The sequence below is a fragment of the Canis lupus genome, chromosome 21, assembly GCF_003254725.2.
Source record: "Canis lupus dingo isolate Sandy chromosome 21, ASM325472v2, whole genome shotgun sequence".
Classification (NCBI taxonomy): Eukaryota; Metazoa; Chordata; class Mammalia; order Carnivora; family Canidae; genus Canis; species Canis lupus.
In genome coordinates this window covers 32,100,913-32,123,758 of record NC_064263.1, presented here as the reverse complement: position 1 = coordinate 32,123,758, position 22,846 = coordinate 32,100,913, and the positions used below count along the sequence as shown (strand labels likewise).

The 22,846-nt window shown below is 54.3% G+C and overlaps 1 protein-coding gene across 7 annotated transcripts in view; it reads right to left on the bottom strand.

Moving 5' to 3' along the window:
- The window catches only part of TUB (TUB bipartite transcription factor), an 84,924-nt gene that overhangs the window by 16,537 nt on the left and 45,541 nt on the right, over nucleotides 1–22,846 (bottom strand). The window contains exon 1 of one of the 7 annotated variants that reach the window (XM_025459368.3): nucleotides 12,010–12,079. The exons of 4 other annotated variants lie outside the window; for them this stretch is intronic. In XM_025459368.3, coding sequence (XP_025315153.1) covers nucleotides 12,010–12,053 — 44 coding nt within the window. In that variant the 5' untranslated portion in view covers nucleotides 12,054–12,079. Of the gene's footprint in view, nucleotides 1–6,439; nucleotides 6,586–7,153; nucleotides 7,345–12,009; nucleotides 12,080–22,846 lie in introns of those variants that run through there. 2 more of the 7 variants (XM_049098758.1, XM_025459369.3) reach the window with 2 other exon arrangements.

The window sequence follows — 22,846 nt, the reverse complement described above, 5'->3', positions numbered from 1 at the left end:
TTCATAGGGCAGGGCCAGGGCCAGTCGTCTGGGTCATCCTGGTACTGAGCTTGGTGAGCAGGGCAAAGACGACGCCTTCTATGGTGCTGACGCAAACATCTAGGGGCATGCAGGACAGGGGACATCCACCTGAGAGTTACGCTGACATGAGCAGAGCCGCCTCCAGAACTGCCGGGTCACGGTGGCAGCTCGATGGGACAGAGGCGGCTCCAGCCGTGGTGGCCTTGTTGCCCAGTGCCTCTAGTGTCCTAATCTGCATGGTGGGTGGGGGGCACATTCCTACTCCAGGCTACTATCTCACTGCCATGGACTTTCCACCTGTCACACTTAGGCAAGAAGGCTGCTTTCTTCTTTCTCTGGCCCCACCCCCATTTCCTGGTGGGGCAGAAAGACCTAGAGCCGCAGGTTTCAGTACTGCTGGTTATCCAGAAGGATTTTAGGTGGGATGGACTTCACCAATGGCCTTCACAGAAAGATGGATGAACAAGGGGTAAGCTTCCGGTGAGAGTCCAAAAACTAAGAGACCCCAGAAGTGCCTAGAGAGCCACCCCCGCCTCGCTCACCCCCAGGCACACTGGAGCAGCAGGGTTGGGGGTGGGGGGATGCAGGCTGGGGGGCGCAGCTGGGAGAAGCAACCTGTGCCCAGGGAGTAAGAACGTGCCTGGCTGAGCAGGCCCCACGCAGGAGGGCCGGGAGTCCATGCACCTGCGTGCGCTGGCCCCGTACAGTGGGGCAGGTTCCTGCTCCGGCCCGGTTTCTAGGAAAGCGGCCAGAGTCCGAGGAGACCACGGTCTCCCAGCGGGGACGAGCTTGGCCTGCCTGTCAGCACTGTGTCTGAAGCGGACGTCTGTCCCCGGCGGGTAACAAATCCCTGCTAGCCCCAGCGGCTGCGGAGAACCGGCTGCGAAGGCCCCCGCCCCAGCCCCCCGGGCGGCCCTGCCCCTCAGCTCCCACTAGAGCATGTTCCTTTCTCTCTGACACTCCCCGGCCTGTCTCTGCCGATGGGCACCGTTCTGGGCAGCACTAAATGATAACCACAGAGGAGACAGTAATGGCTTTTTAACAACTCGGGCTCCAATTATGGAATCACTGCCAAGCCCAGGCTGCCAGCTGCAGCCCCGCCAGGAGACTCGGACAGGAGACAGGGCACTGATGGATGGGTCCTCCAGCTGACCCTGGCGGCATCTTCATCACAGTCGCCTCCTGCTGGCGACCAGACCGGGGAGATCCAGGGAAGCACCGGCCACTGGCTTGTGGGGGTCACAGAAACTCCGTCTGCTGTGTCCATCGATCCAGCCATCCTGCCCAGGGCCAACGAGGTGGCCCCTTGGCCTCCCAAGCAGACAGCCCCTCCGTATCCCCTTGCTTCCGCCAAGTTGCCCAACAGATGTCTGGAGAGAAAACCATGCTTGAAAACAAATGAGAGCAGAGGCACTCCTCTCCCGGGATGGAAAAGCCAGACACGGACAACACATTTAGGAAGCCGGGTCCCTGCCTCTCGAGACTCCACCCTGTGAGCTCGGCTAGGCCACCAGAGCTGACCAACCAGAGGCCTGGGGGCCAGGCTACCTAGAGACAGGCTCAGACTTCATGCCCAATTCACCCTGCCCTTTTATGCCCTCATTCTTTCCACTCACAGAAGATTCTGCCCCTGCTGGACCCAGGGAGGCAAGCAAATGTCCTGTCAGAGCAGGGAAGGCCACCCAGAGGGTCAGGCCCAACCCCATACCTGTGCCAGACCCCTCCTCACCCCAGCATGCCCAGATTTGTGCCTAGTGACGGCTTGGAACATCAGGGAACACAGCAGGTGTGGGAACAGGAGCACCCCAGAAGGGAGAAGCCCACAGTGCTGAAAGGAGTCTCCGCCTCCCAAGATGAGCCCATTCCAGCCACGGGCTCCCAAACCTAGTGCATTACAACTGCTTTGGGCTCTCAGCCCTGACTTGGTGACTCAGAACTGCTAGGGAAGTTATCCCAGAATTGATCCCTCACCTCACTTTCTCTTTTAAAGCCAGAAACATAGATAATTTTAATGTTCAGTCATGCAAATGAGGACCATGAGCCACAGCTGGTGCTCTCTAAGGAACAAAAAGGAAACTTGAGAGTTGTTGAAAGTATGCAAATGCAGCCTTCTGTTCGGATGGGGGAAGAAATCATAGCCTGTAGATCAACCAGTCTTAGTAGGCCCCAAGTAAGATCACACAGGTTAGCTGAAGAGCTAGAAGACCCAGTGGTCCCCAGGAGCAAGCCCAGTCCACCAGCAAGTCCAGGTACACGCCCTCACACCTCTCTGGGGAAACTGGGAGGACAGCATGGCCAGGCTTCCATAGGGAATCGCAAGGACCAGTGACACTCACTTGTGGGCAAGATAAAGCAATGTGAATGGCACGCCCCTCCAATGAGATGACGCTCAAAGGTTTTTGCAACAATAAAGCATGCCATAATCGGAGGTTTCCAGCGACCCTTGCTTAGTGTGTTTATTGATCACCTAAAGACAAGGCAGGTCTCTCAGCAGACTTCTAGGTGACACGAAATAGAAGTGATACTAAACCGCCATTCATGAGAAAAGTACAACTTCAGAAGACACTGGAGAGCTAGCAGAGTCTAGCCAATGGAAACCTAAAAGGAGGAGGTCATTGTCTTACATATGGATCCCCAAACCCAGGTCTTCCCTACACAGGCAGAGTGGGGGACACAGGGCTTGACATCAGCCTGATGAGGCTTTGGGGTTCTGTTTACAGAGGCCTCAAGGTGACTAGTCAGTGAGCCGACACTGAGGACTCAAGGTCAACAACAGGAGCCAAGCAAGGAAGTAATAGCCCCCCCCTCCCCCCGCCCATGCTGCATGTGGCTCCAGACCAGTGCCTGAGAAGGGCAGAGACCAACCCGAGGGTACCCACAGGGCCCCTGCTCCCCGAGGCCTCTCTACCAACCCTGTGTTTCCTGCTCCTCCTGCGGGAAGGAGCAGGCTTGGGACGTGAGTAGTGTGATTCTGCTCCTCCTCCCTGTTGCCAGAGGAGAAGCGGCTGGCCTTGCATCCAGGGTACCCCGAGGTTTCCCACACAGCAGAACTGAAAGAGCCAGGTCTTGCTTGGTCAGCAGTCTTTCTACTCCCCAAAAGCATAGTCTGAAGTGGTGGGAGGACCCTAACAAGAGCCTAGAGGAGGGAAAACCCGGAGGCATGCTGAGGCTCACCCCAAGGAAGAGCTTCCTCATGGTCACAGCCATGTGATGGAAGAGAGCATTCACACAGGGGCCTGGATGGCCTGGAAGGGCCCTTCGAGCTGAGATTCTCATTCTCTGACGAGGGCCATGCTTTTCCAGCAGTACTCCTTTCTCTGAGGGCAGAGTACTACATCCCTTGGGTGTGCTGAGAACCCAGGTGTGGAGCCGGGAAAGCCAGAAAACCCTTAAAGCTATCTGGGGATGTCTCTTTGATTCAAAGTAGTAAGCATCTTGTCTATGCTGGGTCACGCCAGGCACATAGCCAAGGACCAGAGGGGTCCCTGCTCTCCAGGAGTTCAGGGCCTGGTGGGGGGCAATGGCCACAGGACCATGGAGACAAAGCACTGAGGACAGGGCCGCCCGTCACTCCCTTGCTCTTAACGCTCCACCTGCAAATCCTAAATGGTTGTGAAGCCAGGAATGAGGGGCATTTAACACGCAAGAAGAACTCGGATGAAGAGAAAAATGGCAAAAGTGAAAATTATTAACAGTCGTAATAACAGGAAAAAAAAAACAAAAGGCAAAACAAAATTTCAATTGTTCAACTTTATAAACTAAATGCCTCCCTTCTGAGTCAGAATGTGAGATTAATCCATGATCATTATAAACTGAGCCACAATTACCCTTAAGAAGATTATCACCAACTGGCAGTTGCTTCAAAGAAAATGAGCCAGGCCTAGTGAACGCAGGTGCAGCCACCCCAGAGGGAGGGAAATCCCCACCAGGAGAGCTAACGAGAAATCGACCGACCTCTCTCCCCTCAACCAAATGCCACATTCCAGTTCTGACACGCTGGGACACTGGGGACACCTCATACCAGAGCACATGCACACGTGCCCATCCCCCTCAGCTGCAAGTAAACGGCCTTGCCTGTCTTCTGCCCCAGTTTTCTGTGATCACATAGGCATGTGGCTTATACTGCAATCAGCAGCCCAGTTCATGCGAGAGGCAATTTGCATCTCCTCTTCTCAGCTCAGGCAGGTCTCCCCACTCTGGAAGTCTACACCCAAAGTCCAGTGCAGGCTCAGAAAGACCCCAGCAAGGCAGGAGAGATTCTGGCAACTTCGGACCATGGCCTGCCCCCAGCTTGAGAACCATCCTCCTTGCCATAGAGCAAGAAGGCAGGGGCGACAGCAATGGGAAAGCAAGCAGGTAGGATCACAGGGTGCCAAGCTGCTCCTCAGGGATGGGCTTCCATGGTGATAAGATTCAGTGTTCCAGGGGGCACGTATGGGCCCAAGAAAGGAATGGGGGGACAAGGTGGTTGGGCCTAGGCTGAGGCAAGTGCCAAATCACCTCCTTCAAGGATGCCAGTGCACTGGGCACCTCTGAAGGACAAAGCCATTTCTCAGAGACCACTCTACCTCCCAAGGGACCCCTTTCCTAGAGGAAGGCTTTCTCTAAGACTTGGGCACTTAATCTACACATCGTTTTGGTCTTTGGCTCCTGGAAGAGGCTTCCTTGAACCATGATCTGGCCCGGCCCCTAGTGTGCCAAATCCTAAACACGCCATCGTATCTACAGCCACAAGTGCCATCCCTTCCCTCTGTTCTAAGTCAGTCTGTGGCCACCACCCTGCCACGTGTTCCCCCACACTCGCACTTCCACAGCATAGGAGGCTACTCAGCCCAAAGGCGCCACACAGGCACTTCTGCTGGGTGGCTAGAAAAGGTTAACTCCATGGGGCTGCACGGTCTTCTAGGAGGTCCTCAGCACAGATGTGTCAAGCCAGGATGCTCCAGAAACTACCTGCGCCCCTAGCCCTGGATGCCGGGGGCAGGGTAGCAGCTCTTCTGAGTCAGCAAAGCCCCAGTCTCCCGATGGGAATACCTCCCTGATCTATGGGAGACTCGGAGATGTGACTGCATGATGTCTGCTGGAAACCCTATGGGCAACTCGTGTGTGTGTGCACGTGTGTATGTTGGCAGGAGGGGCACCCACGAATTCTAACTTAGGAAGCCCTAAAACCCCCAAAGAGCTTAGAGACAACAGTTCTCAAGAGAAACCCTGAATCCTCAGGTCAGTGGCAGGTGCCTGTTTGCAAAAGGATCTGCTTTTAACAAGCTTCAGGCGGTTTCGGCTGGTTTCCATTTTGGATGCTGTCTGGACAGACTCCTAAAGGAGCTCTGTCAGAAGTATTTTCCATCCGTGAGTACAATCAGGTCCCTTCCCAAGAGCTGGCTGTGTTACAGGGCAGGTCCTGAGGGTCTGCTCCTACAACCCACAGGCATGTGCACCTCTGCCGGCAATAACATAGTGGCCCTTAGCAGTTCAGCACCCATTTTACACACATGCCTCTCTGGGAGGCCTAGCGACAGCCCCGTAGCCCGTGGCAACCAGGAGCCAATAGGTGGCCAAGGATCTGGTGCTGCCATGACGATGAGCTCTATTCCAGGGGTAATGGAGAGAATGAAGAGTGGATGGGGAAAAGGCTTGCACCTATGTGAGAAGCCCCCCAACACCCCTCCCCCACCCCGACCCCCAGGCACTTGGCAAGGCCCATCTATCCTTGGGACAGGTCACAGAGTCTGGGAACACAGGGCAGCGGTGCTTTCGTGAGTGCTCCTCTGCTTGTACAGGCAGTCTGGCGCGGGGAGTTGGTGTGCGTCCAGGGACAGACGGAGGGGACTGGAGTCTCCGATGTGAATGGTACCTGTGAGTGGGGAGGGGCGTCAGCTGCTGTCCAAACACAGGTCGTGTCTGTGCACAGAGAGTAGGAGTACACCTGTGTGAGCCCGGGCGTCTGTGGGGGCGTACAGGGCGCATGTGTGTATGAGCAGCCCGTGCCCTTGGTTCAGAATAACGGTCTCCAGGAATTCATGCTTTGAGGTGTGAACAGCCCAGCAGGCGCATCTCCGGCCCGAACGCACCCCCGGGGGTGGGGGGGTGCACGCCTGCAGCCGCAAGGGTGCCGCTCGGCTATACTGGCGCGTGGCCCGGCGCGCTGGGCCCGGGGGGCTCGTGGCTGCGCGCGGCTCCCCGGCGGCCACATGGCGCTGCCCGGCCCAGCGCGGCCCACACCGGCGACCCCGGCCCACGAGCGGGGGCGCGCCCGGCTCGGTCCGCCCGGGGCCCAAAGTTGGGGAGGGAAGGCCCAGCGCCCCGAGCCCGCGCCCGCAGTGCGGGATGTGCGGGATGTGCGGGATGCGCGGGCGGAGGCGCCCCGAGCCCGCGCCCCGGAGCTCAAGGGGAGGTGGGACGGGCGCCCGCGTACCTGTAGGGAATCCAGTCGGAATGCGGCTTGGAAGTCATGTCTCCCGGGGCCGGGGCGGCGGCTGCGGCTCTGGAAGCCGGGGCCCGCGGGGGCCGGCGCGGGGGCCCTGCTCAGCTCCCGGGCCGCCCCGGGCCGCATCCTCCTGGGCCGGGGCGCTGGGCCCCGCCGAGGCCCGCACTGCACGCCAGGGCCCCGGCCGCGGGCTCGGCGAGCGGCTGCCTGCGCGGCGCGATGGGCGACTCGGCGGAGTGCGCGGGCCCGCGGCGGCGTGTGCGCGCGTGGGGGCGGGGGCTGCAGGGGGCGCGGGGGCTGCAGGGGCGCAGGGGGCGCAGGGGGCGCAGGGGGCGGGGGCTGCAGGGGGCGCAGGGGGCGCAGGGGGCGGGGAGGCCCGGGAGGCGGCCCGGCCCGGCCCGGCCCGCACCGCACCGCACCGCACCGCACCGCACCGCCGGCGCCGCCGGAGGGGCTCGAGCCGGCGCCCAGGGGCCGGAGCGCTGCGTGGCGGCGGAGGCCCCGCCCCCGGGATGGCTTCCGCCCCGCCCCTGCCCGCCTTCGGCCGAGACCCCCCGGGCCGCGCTGGGCCCGCCCCGCCCCGCCCCCTCCCCAAACCCCGCGGCGCCCACCCTGGGCCCCTGCGGCCGCGCCGACCGCCCAGCCGGTTTCTTTCCCCGCCCAGCGGGGCTGTTTCTAACTCCTACCTGCCCCCCGGCTTACCTAGCTCCCCTGAGGGGTGGGAACCGCGGCTCAGATGGGGGACGGCCGGGGCAGCGGGGTGGGATCTTTCGGGGCGGAAAGGGGCTGAGGCCTGAAAGGAACCGGAGAGGTCCCGGGAAACCTGCAGGTCCGAAGCCTGGAGGCTGGGCTGGCCTTCCCCGCCCTGCCCCTTCCACTCCCCCACCCCCGTCTTCACGGGCCCGGGGGGCGGGGGAACCTTTGGCTTTTTTTTTTTTTTTTTTTTTTTTTTTGTTAAGGGAGCTGCTTCCTCGCAGCAGCGGGTTTTTCCCCCCTAAGCCGTAGCAGTCAAGAGAAGAATAACATACGCTGTCTATTGAATTCCCAGCCCTCATAAATTCATATTATTTAAGCTCCACAACAGCCTTGAGAGGCATGTATTTTATTCCTACTTCCGGAGAATAAAGCGTCAGTAATGCTAAGATGCCCAAGGACCTAAAGCTACAAAGCGATGGAGCTGAAATGGAACCAAGGTCTCTGTCCTCCAAAGTGCTTTCTAGGGGCCATACGTAAAAGGAGGCAAAAAAAACTTAACAAAGGTCATCTTAAAGTCTCTGAGTACTAAGGAGGTCTTGGCTGTGACTCACACCAACTTTAAAGCAAGCTATGGCATGATGATAGCTGAGAGATAGAGAATCCCCAGCTGGGGAGGAGAGGACAGGAAACGGGCCAGGGGTCTGCCGAGGGGCACAGTCCCCATGCTCCAGGTGTGTGTCCTCATGCGCCCCCTGCAACCATGCCAGAGAGGGTCCATGTGGGGATACTCTGGTGCAAAATAGGCCAGCATGACTGCACGACCGGGTGGGAGAGGGTGAGAGAAGAACCAGCTGGGCTGAGGGAAGGCCCCATCCTGCTGCCCTAGATCCACAGCCAGGACTCCTCACCCCAGGACTCTCCCTGCCTTCCCACCTGGCCTTTGCTATTAACTGTAAAAACAATAACCAAAATGTTTGGAGCATTTGCTGAGTCCAGGTGCTCTCTACACTATAACTCATTTCATCCTCACAACCACCCTAGGAGGTAGATGCTATTATCATACCCATTTCATAGCAGAAGAAACTGGGGCACAGAGAAGGCAAAGATCTTGCCCAAAGTCATAGAGCTGTCCAATGGTGAAGCTAAGATTCACACAGTCTGGGCCCACAGCCCCTGCCCTTAGCCTCCTTTCTGCCTAGCATGGTTCACATAGTGCACATGCCACACACCCGGTCTCATTCTGCAGGTTTCCAGGAGCTCAGGACAGGACAGATCCACCTCTGCCTGGCACAACATCCATACTCTCTGAAGGCTGTTACCTCAGATTACTTATCAACCTCCAAGAGCTATCACTGTCAAGGGGACAGAGAGCAGACCAAAGAAATCACTCCAGAATGAGGTGCAGAGGGCAGAAAACCAGAGCTGTTTCCTTGCCTGCTGGGACACTTGGCATGGGCCTTGGTTCCACTTGTCGGGTTCCCAGGAAGATCAGCAGAAAGGGACTGGTTCTTGCCTTGGAGGCCAAAGCACTACCCTCAGGGCCTCTGTCCTTTAGGGCCTAGCAACAAGAGGCTGGTCCACACTCCAGACCATCCTTCCCCAAACTGCAGTCAGCAGCTACCACTTCCGTGACACCTAGAGCCTGGAAGACTTCCCCTTCCAGAATTTGAGGCTGCTCTCCCCAATTCTTCCCAAATGATCTGACACCTTAAAGCAATCAGAATCAAGTTGGAAGGTCTCAGGAGCCTAAAGTAATTGAATCTATTAAATAGAAACTTTAGGCTCTGTCCTAAGGGAGCAAAATCTGGAGGCAGAGTGAGGTGCAGAAATAAGACAGCTCCCCATGTCTCCTCCTGCAGAGGCTGCGCGTGCCCATGGGAATGTGTGAGAGCCACTGGGACTGTGTGCCATGTACCCATGAGCATGTGTGTGAGGGGCGTCCCTGCATCCGAATGGGTCTGCACAAGAACATTTGTTGGATGGTGTGTTGGTGTGCATGGGGAGGATCTAAGTATGTGCTTCCATGAGTTCTAGGGGTGTGTAAGTGTTCCCACTCAACTCAGAACTGGCGATGGGTTTTCCTGCTCCAATAGCTTCCGTGGTTGACATTTTAAGAGTATGCCCTTGGTGTCCATCGAAAAGTCACTCCAGAAAGCCACATGAGGTATACTGTACTAGGCCATGGTTAAAATACAGCTGTGCTATGCGGTGACCCTTGAGAAAAGGCCTAAGCTTTTCAAATTTAGCCTGCAGAATGAGGTGATCTCTACCAAAGTGCTGCCACATGGCAAACCCAACGCCCGCCTCACCACCTCTCCAAATCCTCCAAGGGTGAATTAAATTCTCCTTGTTGCCTTTTAGCATTTTCAAACATGATCACAGTTTGTGAGGGGAGTGCAAGAGTTTAGCCCAAAAGAGACCCTCACATCCGCCACCCCAGCTAGAGGACGCCTGAGGTCCTCTCAGCAAGACTATTTCACCCAAGGAAGGAGGTTAGCACCTTCTCTTGGCTCCTTGCTACTTCCATGTGGAGCCTTAGATTTTTCTGTTTCTAATTTAACAGTTTTATTGAGTGTGGCCCACCTCTAATCCATTTTGGAAGCAGCAGGATATGGATAATAAGTATCTATTCAGATTGGGCACCAAGTCCCAAGAGGCCCTGCCTGGTTGCCTAGTGTTGCAACTCTGCAGGCTGAGGAAGGCGATTCAAGTCAATCAGACGTGGACTAGACCAGCCTGGGCGCACAGGTCTGTGCAGGGCTGTGGCAGACATCAGGCCCAGCTCTGCTCTCAGGGAGCCTTCAGCCTGGCAGGAGAGATGGAAAACTCCAAGGTGCTAGGGTTACGACACAGGTGTATAACGTGCTGGGGGGCACAGAGGAGGCGCAGCTAGTGGTACCAGAGGGAGAGAAGTCAGGGTAGGGCAGGTCTCTCCTGAGAGTGACAAAGACGACACTGGAATTGGTTCTTGAAGGATGAGTGGATCTTAATAGACTGATAAGAAAGGAAGAGGGAAGCTTACCGGTTACTGAGATTCTACAACTGGCCCAGTGCCAAGCTGGGCTCTCTTACCCAAGGGCGTTCTAGACAGAGAAGATGCCGTGAGCAAGCCATGGGGATATGAGAACAAGTGACCAATGCAGTTGCTAACCAAAATGCAAACCCATATGATAGCATGTAGGTGAATGGTTCCAAGAGGCAGAAGGGCCTAGAAAGTTAAGGTAGGGCCAGATCACAGAGCACCCTGAACACCAGGCTGAAGAGTCTGATTTTTATCTATAACCACCAGGGAACCACCAAAGGGTTTCAAGCCAAGAGTCACCTGCCCAGATGTACTTGTAGAAAGATATAAATAGGGAACGAAATGGAGGACAGAGGGAGACAAGGCCAGACATATTGACAGCTGCTGGCTGGCTCTTGGAAAAGTCCAGGACAGAGATGAGCAGGCCCTAAGCCAGAGCTCAGTGCTGTTTCAAAGCTGTGGAGCAGACATGATGGCAAAAGGGTAACATAAGTGTCAGTGGCCAGACTGGTGCCCAGTGAAATTCCCATTTAAAGAACTGCAGAAAATACAAAGACCACTGCCCCATTTCTACATGACTCAAGTGAGATAAGTAGGCTTACTGATATATTTGAAAAAATGTAGGCTAAGCACTCGCAGAATTAAAAGCAATACAGTCGATTTTCCAAATAACTGCAGGAGATAATAGCAAATTAAAGTCTCCACTACCGGGGATCCCTGGGTGGCTCAGCAGTTTGGAGCCTGCCTTTGGCCCAGGGTGTGATCCTGGAGTCCCGGGATCGAGTCCCACATCAGGCTTCCTGCATGAAGCCTGCTTCTCTTCTGTCTGTGTCTCTTATGAATAAATAAATAAAATCTTAAAAAATAAAAATATAAAAAGTAAATCTCCACTACCTCCACCATCACCACAACAAGCATTAGTCTAAAGGAAACATAAAATTGGGCCTAAAGCCAAATATAATTATGATGGAGTGAGTGCAAGTGGGGGGCTGTGGATGGGATCACACGTGACCATCACTTGTTGAGTAATGCTCTGTGCCAGGCACCTACTGCTGGTTGTTAGAGGTTAAAGAGGAATTTTAGAGAGAGCCTCAGGGTCCAGTGGACCCTCAGTGGAAGCATGGAAGGGGACATGGCCTTTGCCTCAAATCCAGAGAGTGGGGCTTGAAAGAGACCCCCTAGGATGGCTTATGTGGCCATATGTGGCCCATATGTGGCCACAATGGTCCTGAGGTCATAGGGCACAGGCAAAGGATCCATGCCTACAAATCCAAAGAGCAGGTGGCAGGTGGCCGCGCCTTGATGGCTGTTTCAGGGTCAGGTCTGTGAGCAAAAGAAACATGAGTTTTTCCTCTGGATCAATGTGGGTCCCAGCATTAGGGCTAGATGTGGTTATCTTAGATCTTAACCCAGAAGCAATCATTGTGGGCGGAGGTGACAGTAGGCAGAGGAGATGAGCCCAGGCTTCCCAGGGCCTGAGAATTTTAGAGAGAGCCTCAGGGTTCAGTGTCCTATGGAGAATAAGCATCACCCACATCAAGGGAACGGAGCTTATGGAGATACCCCACGTGATGGAGTGGTCTCCAAGAACCTCAAAAAGCACCAACATGACTGGAGAGGTAGGATTTTTCCACTCTTCTCCTCTCTTCTTCCCCTCCCTCCTTCCCTTTACACTGGACCCTGGAAAGGGTCAGAACTATAAGCTGGCCCCTCTCCCACAGGCAGCTGGCTCACAGCACACCATGATAGGCAAGAAGAGTTGATATAACTCTGAAATTTAAAGATTTTTTATTACAATAGACAAAACACATTAATTATTGACAGGATAAACTTTGGTTACCTGGAAATGGCCAAAGAAGTTCTGGCACTTCCCCTCAATTTCATCTAGGTCTGGGGGGTGGGGGGTAGAAGAAAGCCCCACAGAATAAAATGAAAGAGACCATGGGAGACAAAAATAAAGTTTGCTTTATGATTATATCTCATGAGTCATGCCTATTCAACCTAACAGTTACACACGGCTCTGCTCACAACACCACTATGAGGTAGGTACTATTATTACCCCCATTTTACAGGTGAAGTGGGAGGTTATATAACCTGCTCAAAGTCACACAGACAATAAGTGAGAGAGTTCAAATTCAATCTCAGGCACCAGAGAGTTCTTTAGCCACAGGCCTAACTGCAAACCTCTAGAGAAAACCAGATGAGAGCCTTAGCCCTTTGACTCATTAATTCCTGTTCTAGAAATCTAACCAAGGGAAATACACAACAGAGTCAGAAGTTTACGAACAGAGATCATCCCCATCGCTTTATTTCTAGCCGGAGAAATCGGCAGGAGTAGGGGGTACAGGATGTCTATCTGTTGGGACGTGGTTTTAAGTAAAGAATTCTGTGTTCACAGGATGGATCATTAAGCATCCTTTACGGGGAGGTTTTAACGAGGCAGGAGCAGGTTTATGAGCTGGAATATGACATTGCTGGAAATAATGTGCTCTCAAGAAGCCCGACGTGCTGGCACATGCACATGTGGTCTCATAAAAGGCTGCCTGGGATGAGGGAGACATGGCTCAGTGTCATCAGCCAGACCACCCGAGGGCCACATCCCCTCTGCAGGTGGCATCTCCTTCTAGGTGCTGGGCTTCCTCTTTCTTTTTGGCTCCTGTGAGGGCCTAGTAACCCCTAAAGAGCCCAGACCACACCCCTGACCCCAGGTCGGGGGAGAGGGCCAGCAAACAAATGCTGTGTACAGATTTTGAAAGTAAGCAAATAAATATTGTAAAGGCTGTGCAGTTGAAATATCTTTAGTCACCTAGTGGAGTGTGAGCTATCACCAAGACGACACCCAGACGATACCCAAGTGGCCACGCTGTAACGTGTGCGGGAGCTGGACAACACCTGCAACTTGGGGCCAAGTTATTCCCCTTGGAGGGGCACACGGGATGTGGGGGAAGGATGTGGGGGAACCTTTTTTTCTCTATTTAAATTCAATTAGCCAACATATAGTACATCAGTAGTTTCAGGTGTAGCGTTCAATAATTCATTGGCTGAATCTTAACACCTGCCCTGCGCCCCCTTCGTGGGCTCCACTCTAGAATCTGCTCAGTTTCAGGTGGGAGGGCCCCGGACTGGGGGCAGGGAGGCCCGGTGCCAAAGCACAGAGGCCCTGTCCTGGAGAGGCTGTCACTCCCAGACTGAGTCCTCCCGCCCACTTCCAGACCTGGCTCCTAGGCCCTGCTCTCCAGGGAGTGGGGCCGAGGTTATAAACACAAAAAGGCTTCTGAGGATGGGCGGCCAGGCCTGTGCTCAGCCTGCGGGAGGGGTCTGTTTTACCAGCATTATTGGATTTGCAGATAAGCAACAAGGAATTAAGCTGATCAGGAAGAGAGGGACAGAGCTCTCATTTGTTCATAATGCAGGATTTATCTAGCAGAGTCCTCTCCTTTGTCAAACAGAGAGCCAGGGCCTTCATATCCTCCAGCAAAGAACATTTTATTTTGTAACCTTTCAGAAAAGCCTATGAGTGTGCATTTTTGACCTGTTATTCTTCCTCACCCAAGAAAACCGTGGTTATTTAAAATGTGAAATGCATTTTAAACAATCCTACTCTGAATTCATAAACCAATCTCTCTAGCAAGAGGAATCAGACCCTGAAATGCAATTCAAACTGTTTGCAAGGTTTATTATTCCCAATATGCCAATATTTCGCTCCCTGGCCTTCCCTTTTGCTGAGGATGGTTCATAAACGTCACACTAGACCCACCAGGTCACTGAGGAAGCAGCGTCCTGAAAGGCAGTGCTATGGGACTGGAGTCAATAGTTTGCCTCTCTGGCTCAGTTTTTCCCATCTCTGAAATGGGGACAGAAGTTCCAAGGCCTCTAAGTCATCAGTATAGAGGAAAGGTCACTAGGCCTAGGTTCCAGGGCTGGTTCTGTCACGAATTGCTGTGTGACCTTGAGTGAGGATGTGGCCTCCTCTGTGTCTCATGGAAATCAGGGGGTGGAACCATCTTAAGGGCTCCCTCCCAGCACTAAATTTCTCTGGTATTTTGGCTTTACAGCAGGGCTGTTAGGAGATAAGAGACAGTTACGGCTTGCTCAAATCCGAAATAAGGATAGAAGTCTTGTATTTTCTGGAAGAAACACACAAGAGTGAAAGCATGCTAAATAGAAGAGAGCTGAACTCTTGTGTTCTCTGCTGCCAACTCACTAGGTGGCCAGGGACCACTGGCCCAGACTTGCCTCAGTTTCCTCACCTGTTAAGTGGGGACAATGCGCATCTTGCCTAATATGTGGGGTGTGTGCGGCTGAACTGAGAGGGGGGCGTGTGGACCTATGTCCCCCTGTAGGAAGTCCAGAGCACCGCGGAGGTGACAGGATGAGCAAGTGGAGCTCCACCGGGTGAGTGGTGCCTGGCATGGGCACTGTGCTAAGTGTGATCTCACTGACCGCTCACAGCGCCCTGCGGAGCCAGTAGGCAGCAGGAGGCAGGAGCACCCCGGCCCCCACAGCCAGGATTTCCCCAGGCCCGGCCAGAGGGTCCCGTCTTGGCTGAGGATGGGCACTGCCTTGCCTGGGCTCTAGGAGGGAGGACGCCCGCCTGCCCCCCTGCAGAGATCACCAGCTCCGGCACAGGGAGGAGGCCCTGCTGAGCCGGGTCTGGGTTTCCCCGGATGAGCCTTGGGCCGGTCAGTGGGGCGGGGTGGGGTCCACTTGGGCCTTTCTCCAGCTCTGGGCTGCTTCAGACCTCTCTGCATCTCTCTGATTCCTGGTCCCCATCACAGCCTACCTTCCTGCACGGCTCCTCTGCAGGCACCACCCTCCTGGGGCCACCTTGAGGCTGCCAGTGAGGGGTGCCTTGGGGACAGGGGTTCCGTTCAGCAGGACAAGGCCCTGGATTCCGAACTGGTCATCGGAGGCCAGTTGGCCCTGTTCTGGCCCTCACGCTTGTCAGGACTTCTGGGGTCTCCCTGGAGATGGGCAAGCTGGGCCTACTCTTCAGATGAACTTCGGAGGCCTCCGTTCTGCAGGGCCCGGGACCCTGGGCGTGCCCAGTCACTCACCCACTCTGCTTCAGCCTCCTGCTCCCAAATCCCCCAGCTCCCCGAACTCAGCTATCTGTCCGTACCCCTTCCTCTAGCTCCCCCAGCCTGTTCTTAGCTCTGCTTTACCCCACCTCAGGGCTGTGACACACAGCAGGATCCTCCCCTGGCCCACCAGGACAGGAGGCCAGACACTTGCTGGCCACACCCTCCCTGGCACTGAAGATGCCACTAATGTCTGGATGTTGGGAAACCTGAGAGCCAGGTGTCAGTCCCTGGCCTCCTACATGACAATAGACAAGTCCTGCCCCAGTTTTCTTGGGCTCAATGTCTCATTTTATAGGATGAGGGGTGGGTTAATGTCTGGGGCCCCCAGTATCACTAGAGTTCTATTATCTAGAGCCTTATCAGATAATCTACATGAAAAGCACACCTCCTACCCCAACTGCCCTTGGAGAACAGAGTGGAAGACGCTTGGATCAGGCTCACCTTGCTCTCATACACCCCATACAAAAGGTATGATGAGCAGAGACCTATCCCTTACCCAGTCACACACCCAGGGGACAGATGGAAGGTGCAGAATGCACCTGAGTGGTGAGTCTGAAGTATCCTCCACCTTCCATGTGAACAAGAATAGAGGTGATGTGCACATATGAACAGCCCAATGGAAGAGACAAGTCCTGGAGAAATTCCAAATGGCCACAAATGTGTGGGAAAATGGGTACCTTGATTTCTCCCCCATCCTGGTTTCCAATCCATTGCCAGGTCCTGTTAAAGACTAAGTGTATCTTTAATTGGTCCCCTTCTCCCCACCTCCAATGCCAACACCATGCTCCTAACTACTCCATCTGTGGCATGGGATGAGCTAGGGTGCTTCAGAGGGGCCTCTGGAGCCAGATCTGCTGGTTCCAAGCCAGGCTCCACCACAAACTACCTGTGTGCCTGGGGCCTCCTTAGTTAATATACATGAGCCACTGCCAACAGCACCTGGTACGCCAGAAGGAGGTGTATGACTTAGCTGTTGTTACATAATGACGTGCACCCCCTTTCCCTCTGGCCGCCCAGCAGTCTGTTCTCACATGGCAGCGAGAGTGATCTTTTCACCGTGCAAATCTGCCATTGCACCTGCTACTTCAAAACTTCACTTGCTCATAGACCAAAAATTTTTAAGTGTCTACAAAGCCGATCAGGTTGTTCTCCCCACTGGTCTGCTTTCAGACAAGGCATGCTCACGCCCTCTCCAGCTCTGCAGGTGCCATCTCCTTGGTCTGGAAGCTACCTCCCACCCCGCTGCTCCCAGTCCCCAGCCCTGATGCAGAGCCCACTGCTGGAGTTCCATGGGGATGGAATGGGTGCCACTACCTGCATTTTTAAAAAGTTCCTGTGGCCAACACTGATGAACAGTCATTAGTCTGCTATAGTAGAAAGGAGGAGCCACAATTTATATTATAAGTGATTCACTATATGGAGGATCGAGAAAACATAAGGGGGATCAATGAGAAAATCTCTAGAATCAGAAAGTTCAATGAAATTGCCAGATAAAAAGATAAAAAGGAGCTATCCGGTAACATTTCTGTTATTATTATAAAATAATAATGTTATACAGAATGCAAATGAAGAAGATATCTCACTTACAATGGGAAGACTATGTGTGAAGTGTTTTAAAATAATTTTAGTGAGACTTATTTGTGATTCATATGAAGATGATAAAATACTTGAGATTTAGAAAAAGAACTTGAATAAGTGGAGATTCCTAGTATATTCCTATGTGATAAGGAGACTATTTTAAAGACAGTGATTCTTCCTAAATTAGATTCCATTTAGTTCAAAGCAAAATACCACAGGGATTCTGAAACTTGATAAAGTACAGGGATCTCATAAGGTTCCCTGGGATGATGATCTAAAGAAAGGAGGTGCACAAGTTGGTCTGTGAACATGGGCTCTAAGAGAAGAAAGCCGAAGGCACCACCCTGACTTGCAGACATCAGTCAACAGTGTTCCTAAATTTTGTCTCACAGAGTAGTTGGGTCAGTGATGTGATGACGTGTCTACTCTGTATCTCAACTGAGTGTTTCTAAGGAGTAAATAGGCTAAGAAGAGGTAAGGTATTTTTGAGGTAACAACCCTCTGGGAGAGTGGCCAATGAGAGGCAGACTCTTCCACCAAAGCAAAAAGATCTAGGGCTGGAGACAGACTCCTTAGGAAGCCTGGGTTCTTGCTGGCAGGAGGGAATGTGGCAGGCACAGTGGTGCCGGTTCAGAGCACCCGTGAGCCAGGCCTGCTCCCCGATTGCCCCCTACACTCAAAGCTGCCCAAGGGGCCCTAGTCTCAGGAAAGCCACAGTCCCAGGACAGCAGAACTGGGGACAGTGATGAGGTGGGGGGGGGGCGCGAAGAGTTGGTGACACTACTTCCCTGTTTGCCTATTTCACCCCATCAAAGGGCCTCTTCCATTGTCAGAGCCAGGAGTTAAGAATGGTCAATTCCTTTGACCTATGTCAACAGCCACGATAAGGGCAGCCTGGGATAAACTATTCACTGCCCTTCATTCCTCTAGGTAACCTAGGTAAAGATATTCTGGAAGAAAAAAACAAAAGTAGGTAAGAAAACAAAGAAAATTCTGATAATGATGGTTAGTGAGAGGAGGACCAGTCCCACCAGACAGTAAAACATATTATAAAGCTACCACAACTAAAACTGTGTGGTGATGGCCATGAATCACACATTGAGGGAAGAAAATAAGCGACCCAGAAATATGCCCCATTCTCCACAAGAACTGAATTTAAATGTCAATTACCAAAAAAGAATGCTAAATAAGAAAATGAGAATGCAGAACGGGGATCACAAAGGTGTGGAGTGTGCACACAGTGATCTGGAGAGGAGGAGGACGCACAGCGAGGAGCCCGTGGGCTGATCTGCAGTAACTGTTACCCCAGCACGTAGTTTATGGAGACAAAGAGCAAAGAGAAGACGGAGCAGTTCAGCGACCACACAAAGACTCTGGGCACAAGGCTGGGGTCTGAATTCCAGTCTCGGCTTTTCCTCGGCCAGGGCTCTCCCCTCCCAGGGCCTCCATCCAATGCCTCAAAGATAAAGGACTGACATAGATGACCTCCACTGGCCCTTCAGCTCAGTCATTCTGGGATCTGACAGTGCGGGACTCACTCCCCACCTCTGGTTCCTGCGGCAGGACTACACGGGAGAACAGCAAGACATTTGGGCCTTTCCTGCCCCAAATCACCAGGTGACATCGTAGGCTGGCTCCGGTCATTTCAGTGTTGAGGCTCGCTCTGCACTCAGCCTAGAAGTGCAGGGGAGAGGGTGCAGGGGAGAGGGCAGTGGGGATTGGCCTGGCTGGGGTGGGGGTGGGGGGTCGGGCAGGGCTCTGCAGCAGAGCTGGCATTCGAGGCCTGGACTGGTTTATAAAGGTCCAGGGGGAGGCACAGGAGGCAGGAGCATGTGAGGTGGGCGGTCTGACTGGGACCCTCCAGTGAGCAGGAACTGAGTGGGGGGAAGAAGGGGAGGTCATCTGGTGCCAGGCTGAGTGTTTGGCCTTGAATCTCCTAACAAAGGGAAGTCCTGGGGTTGCTGGCTTTGGGGAAAGGACAGGGTCCCGCCCTGTGAGGGAGGAGCTCACAGGCAGCACCTGGAGCAGGGATGCTGCAGGAGGGCTCCTCAGAAGCCCAGGCCAGGGTGGCCAGGCCGATGGCAAAGAAGGGGATAGGGTGAGGGGTCCAGGTGAGCCCACAGGACACAAGGCAGGGGTACCCGGGGGCAAGGGAGAGCACAGCCTTTGGAGACAGCTTCTGAGGCCAGACTGCCTGGGCTTCTCGCCCTGGCTCTGCCCTTTGCTGTGGCAGGGCCTTTTGGTATTTATTTAAGCATCCTGGCCTCAGTGTCCTCCTATGCAAATAAAAGGAACTATTTCTTAGGCATGTCAAGAGATTAATAAACGAAAGGCTTCAGAACCGTGCCTGTCGGGGCCCGAGTTCGGTGAGAGCAGTGATGCCGTGGTAAAGACGGTGATGCAGGGTGGCTGCACTTGTGCGGGGTGGGGGGGGAACTGGAGGGCACTGAGACCCCCTCTGGGGGGCACTTTGAATCCCTGCTCGGTGGTGCTAGGTTCCAGCCTCCCTAGGACACACTCAACAGGCCCTCAGAGCTCAGTGAGAGGAGGGGTTAGGAGACAGCAATTCAGGGGTCCTGCAGGGAAGGTGCAGACTAGGAGGAGGGGAGGGCTCACGGCAGAGGCTGGAGTTTGTAGCTGTGGAAGCAAGAAGAATCTGAGGTCCCCGAGGTCAGGCCTTTCCCCTATTTTGCTCCCTGCTATGTCCCCTTGTACCTGGGATGGTGCCTGGAACAAGGCAGAAGATTGATACAAATTTGCTGAGTGAATAAATAAGCATCTTTCTTGCAGTCATCTACTCCAAATATTAGGCACAAAGTAATAACAGAAGCTAGCGTGTACTGAACACCTATTATGTGCTAAAAGCTGCACGTGCCAGGTCTCGTTTAATGTTCAGGGCAGCCCTACAGGGAAGGTTCCCATTTTACAGATGAGGAGACAGGTTCCAAAAGGTGTCACAGCTTGCCGGAGTTCTGACATGGCTGGTAAGGCGCAGAGCCAGGGTCTGAACCCAGGGCTCTGTGATCCCTGGAGGTGCTCTCCTTGACACTGACTGAGCAGGAAGGAGACTGGGAAAAATGAAAAACAAAACAGCTCCTCAACAATCCTGCTGTGCTAGTGCCCCAGTGCTCAGTAAAGAGTGAGTGTTACTAATCTTGTTGGTGGAAGAAGAAGCCAGAAGCATGAGCCGGAGAAGCAGGACCTAGTTAGTGTCAGACTCAGTGGGGCTGCTGATAGACCAGTGTCTTGTGAGGCCGCTGCTGGAAGAATGGGGAGCAGATGAAGCGGGAGAAAAGATCGTGGCGGTTTGAGGTCCAGAACGGACATTGGCAACAGAAGGAGAATGAAGAGGCCCGTCCTCACACTGTGATGGTAGTGTGTGGGTGTGCATGGGTGTGCACATGCTGGGGAGGGGTGGGGGCTGCCCAGGGGATCCAGGCAGTGTCTCTGGGTGGTCCTCAGCCATTTGCAAGATGCAGGACTGTATGCCGGGCAGGGGTGAGGCCTGTGCAGGTGGCTTTACACCCCCTCAGAGTAGTTCTCTAACCATGGCTAAAGTCCCCAAACACCCCCAGCATCATTGGTGTTAACAAGTAGTCTAGTTCCTAGAGCACAAACTCCATGGGACAGGTCCAACTCTGCCCCCTGCTGCACGCCTAGCACAAGCACAGCACCTAACACATGAGGGCGTTTTCCAGAAAGCTAGAGTAGCCCAGGTCTCCAGCTTGCAGGGGACAAAATGGGACTGAGAACCCAAGAAGCCTCTGGGCCCACAGCTATGGTGCCCAGAGCAGGTGGCCCTGGGGAAAGGCTGAAGCAGCTAGGGCCTGACTCTACCCCAGTGTCTGCATCCTTTGCATGGTCCTCCTGCCCCCAGAGAGGGTTAAGGTCCAACCCCTATGCATGGTGAGGGATCAGGTCTGGGATCAGGGCTGGGCCACAGGCAGCTGACCTGTCCAGGGACCGAACCTGGAGCCAGCTCCCCTGAGACTGCATGGAGTTGCTAGGCCCCTCCATCCTCACCCACTTCTGACCCGGGCTGGGCACCCCCTGAATCTCTCATCTCTTTGCCTCTGGTAATGGCTCCTGCAGGGAAAAAGCCATCCAGCCTGGTGCCTGAGCAGACTGGCAGGCACCTGCCCCTGTCCGACACCCCCCTGGCCCTGTGTAAGAAAGGAGAACTACTGAGTGTCCCCAGCACACACCCACAGGTCCCAGGGCCCTCAGGGTGGCTTCCTGCTGGGCCCTCCCTCCTCAGCCAACTCTAGGATGACACCATCAGGCACAGATTGAACCAGAGCACTAACCACAGCATATGCCCTCTTCCATGTCTGTGAAACCCCAAGCTGGACTCTGAGGTCACAGAGGGAAACTCCCCACGCGGATATGATTCCGCAGTCAACAGGGGTGCCAGCAGCCACAGAAACCACCCCGTCACAAGAGTATGTGCATGAGAGGTGCTAGTGCTTTCCATGTAGTCTCTATTCTTCACACAACCTCTGGAAGTGAAGGCTGAATATACCCATTTTTTAAAATAAGGAAACAGAGGTTCAGAAACTTGCTAGGATTTAACTCACCAACTTGCTGCTTCCCGTGTGGTGCACCTACCAGGACCCTCAGGTCAAACTAACCCAGCAGTGAGGTTCTAGTCCAGCTTAGCAGACGGCATGCTGCCCCCCTACTCCCCAGCGCAGGGACCGTGGAGACCCGGGGAGGAAGATACCTGGGCGCACACAGACGCTTGACCCTGCTCTGGGCGCTTGTGGAGGCAGAGGGAAGGAGACTGGCGTTTGCTGAGCAACAGCTAACTCTGCTGAGCGCTTTCCCATATTCTTTTCTAACTTCATCTTTCGGCCACGCTACACTGAGTATCTCCATCTTATAGAACAGGAGACTGAGGCTCAGCGATGTTTGCACTGAGGTCACACGGTAACAGGTGGCACCGGGACGGGACCAGGTCGTGTGAATGTCAAGCCCATGCTTCTGCTGCACCAAGCCACTTCTCAACTCTCTCTAGTTGCCGTCTGGGGGTCCTCGGGCATCTACCCTGTCTCCTCCGTCCATGACCACCTTGCCCAGCCCTTCCCAAGCTGGCCCCGTGAGCAGCAGGCCAGGAATGTGAGGGAAAGGGGATCTGCTGCCTGCTTGAAGCCTGGGGGACCTAGGTGGCCCATAAGAGCTCCCTGCTACCGAACAACATGCATGCTTCACCTTCAGCCTGATGCCCTCGGTCTGGGCTTGCCCTCCGCGCACACACGAGCCCTGGCCAAATGCAGCTGTTGGGCTGGAATGTGGATCCCCTGACCCCCTTCTGCCAATTCGCCTCCAAGAGGCTGAGCCCTCCTGTCTGCACCACATACTGACCCACCCCTGCCCCAGCAGCCTGCTTCCACACAGAGAGGCTCTTGGTACAGAAGTCTAAATCCCCTTGGTTGTACAAACTGCTCCATCCTGCCCAGAACACCCTAGAATGTCCATATCTGCCTCTCCATTCTCAAGTTTTCCGAGTCCTTTGGCCCTGTTACCTCAGCCTGCTCCTGCTCTGCTGGTTCCCCCTGCCCACCAGCCACGTCTGCTTGCACTCTCCTCCCTCATCTGGCCGGTCTCTTCTGAGATCAGAGCCCTGCCTGCAACAGCCGTGGCAGCCAGGTTTCACGACTGGGTATCATGTCCCTGAACCACTTGCCTCGAGTCCCTGACTGCATTGCTGGCCCCTCTCTGCATGATCTGCAGGCCACTGTGTTGGGTCCTGACTTGAGGCAATGTTCCTTAACACCCTTCTTGTTCCAAACTCCCCATGCTTGGACCCCAGCAAGACACAAGGGCCCAGACTTCAATAAACACTCCTGGTCTGACCCAGCTGGCCTCTAGTCAAAGCCCTGGTTTGACAGGCAATGGGCAAACTCTTGGTGCAGCAACCCTAATGATCTTCAGGATCAAGACAACTACAAAGCCTCAAATCTGGGCTCCCTCAATGTCCACAGCCACAAGCACAGCATGGCTAATCTGTGTGCC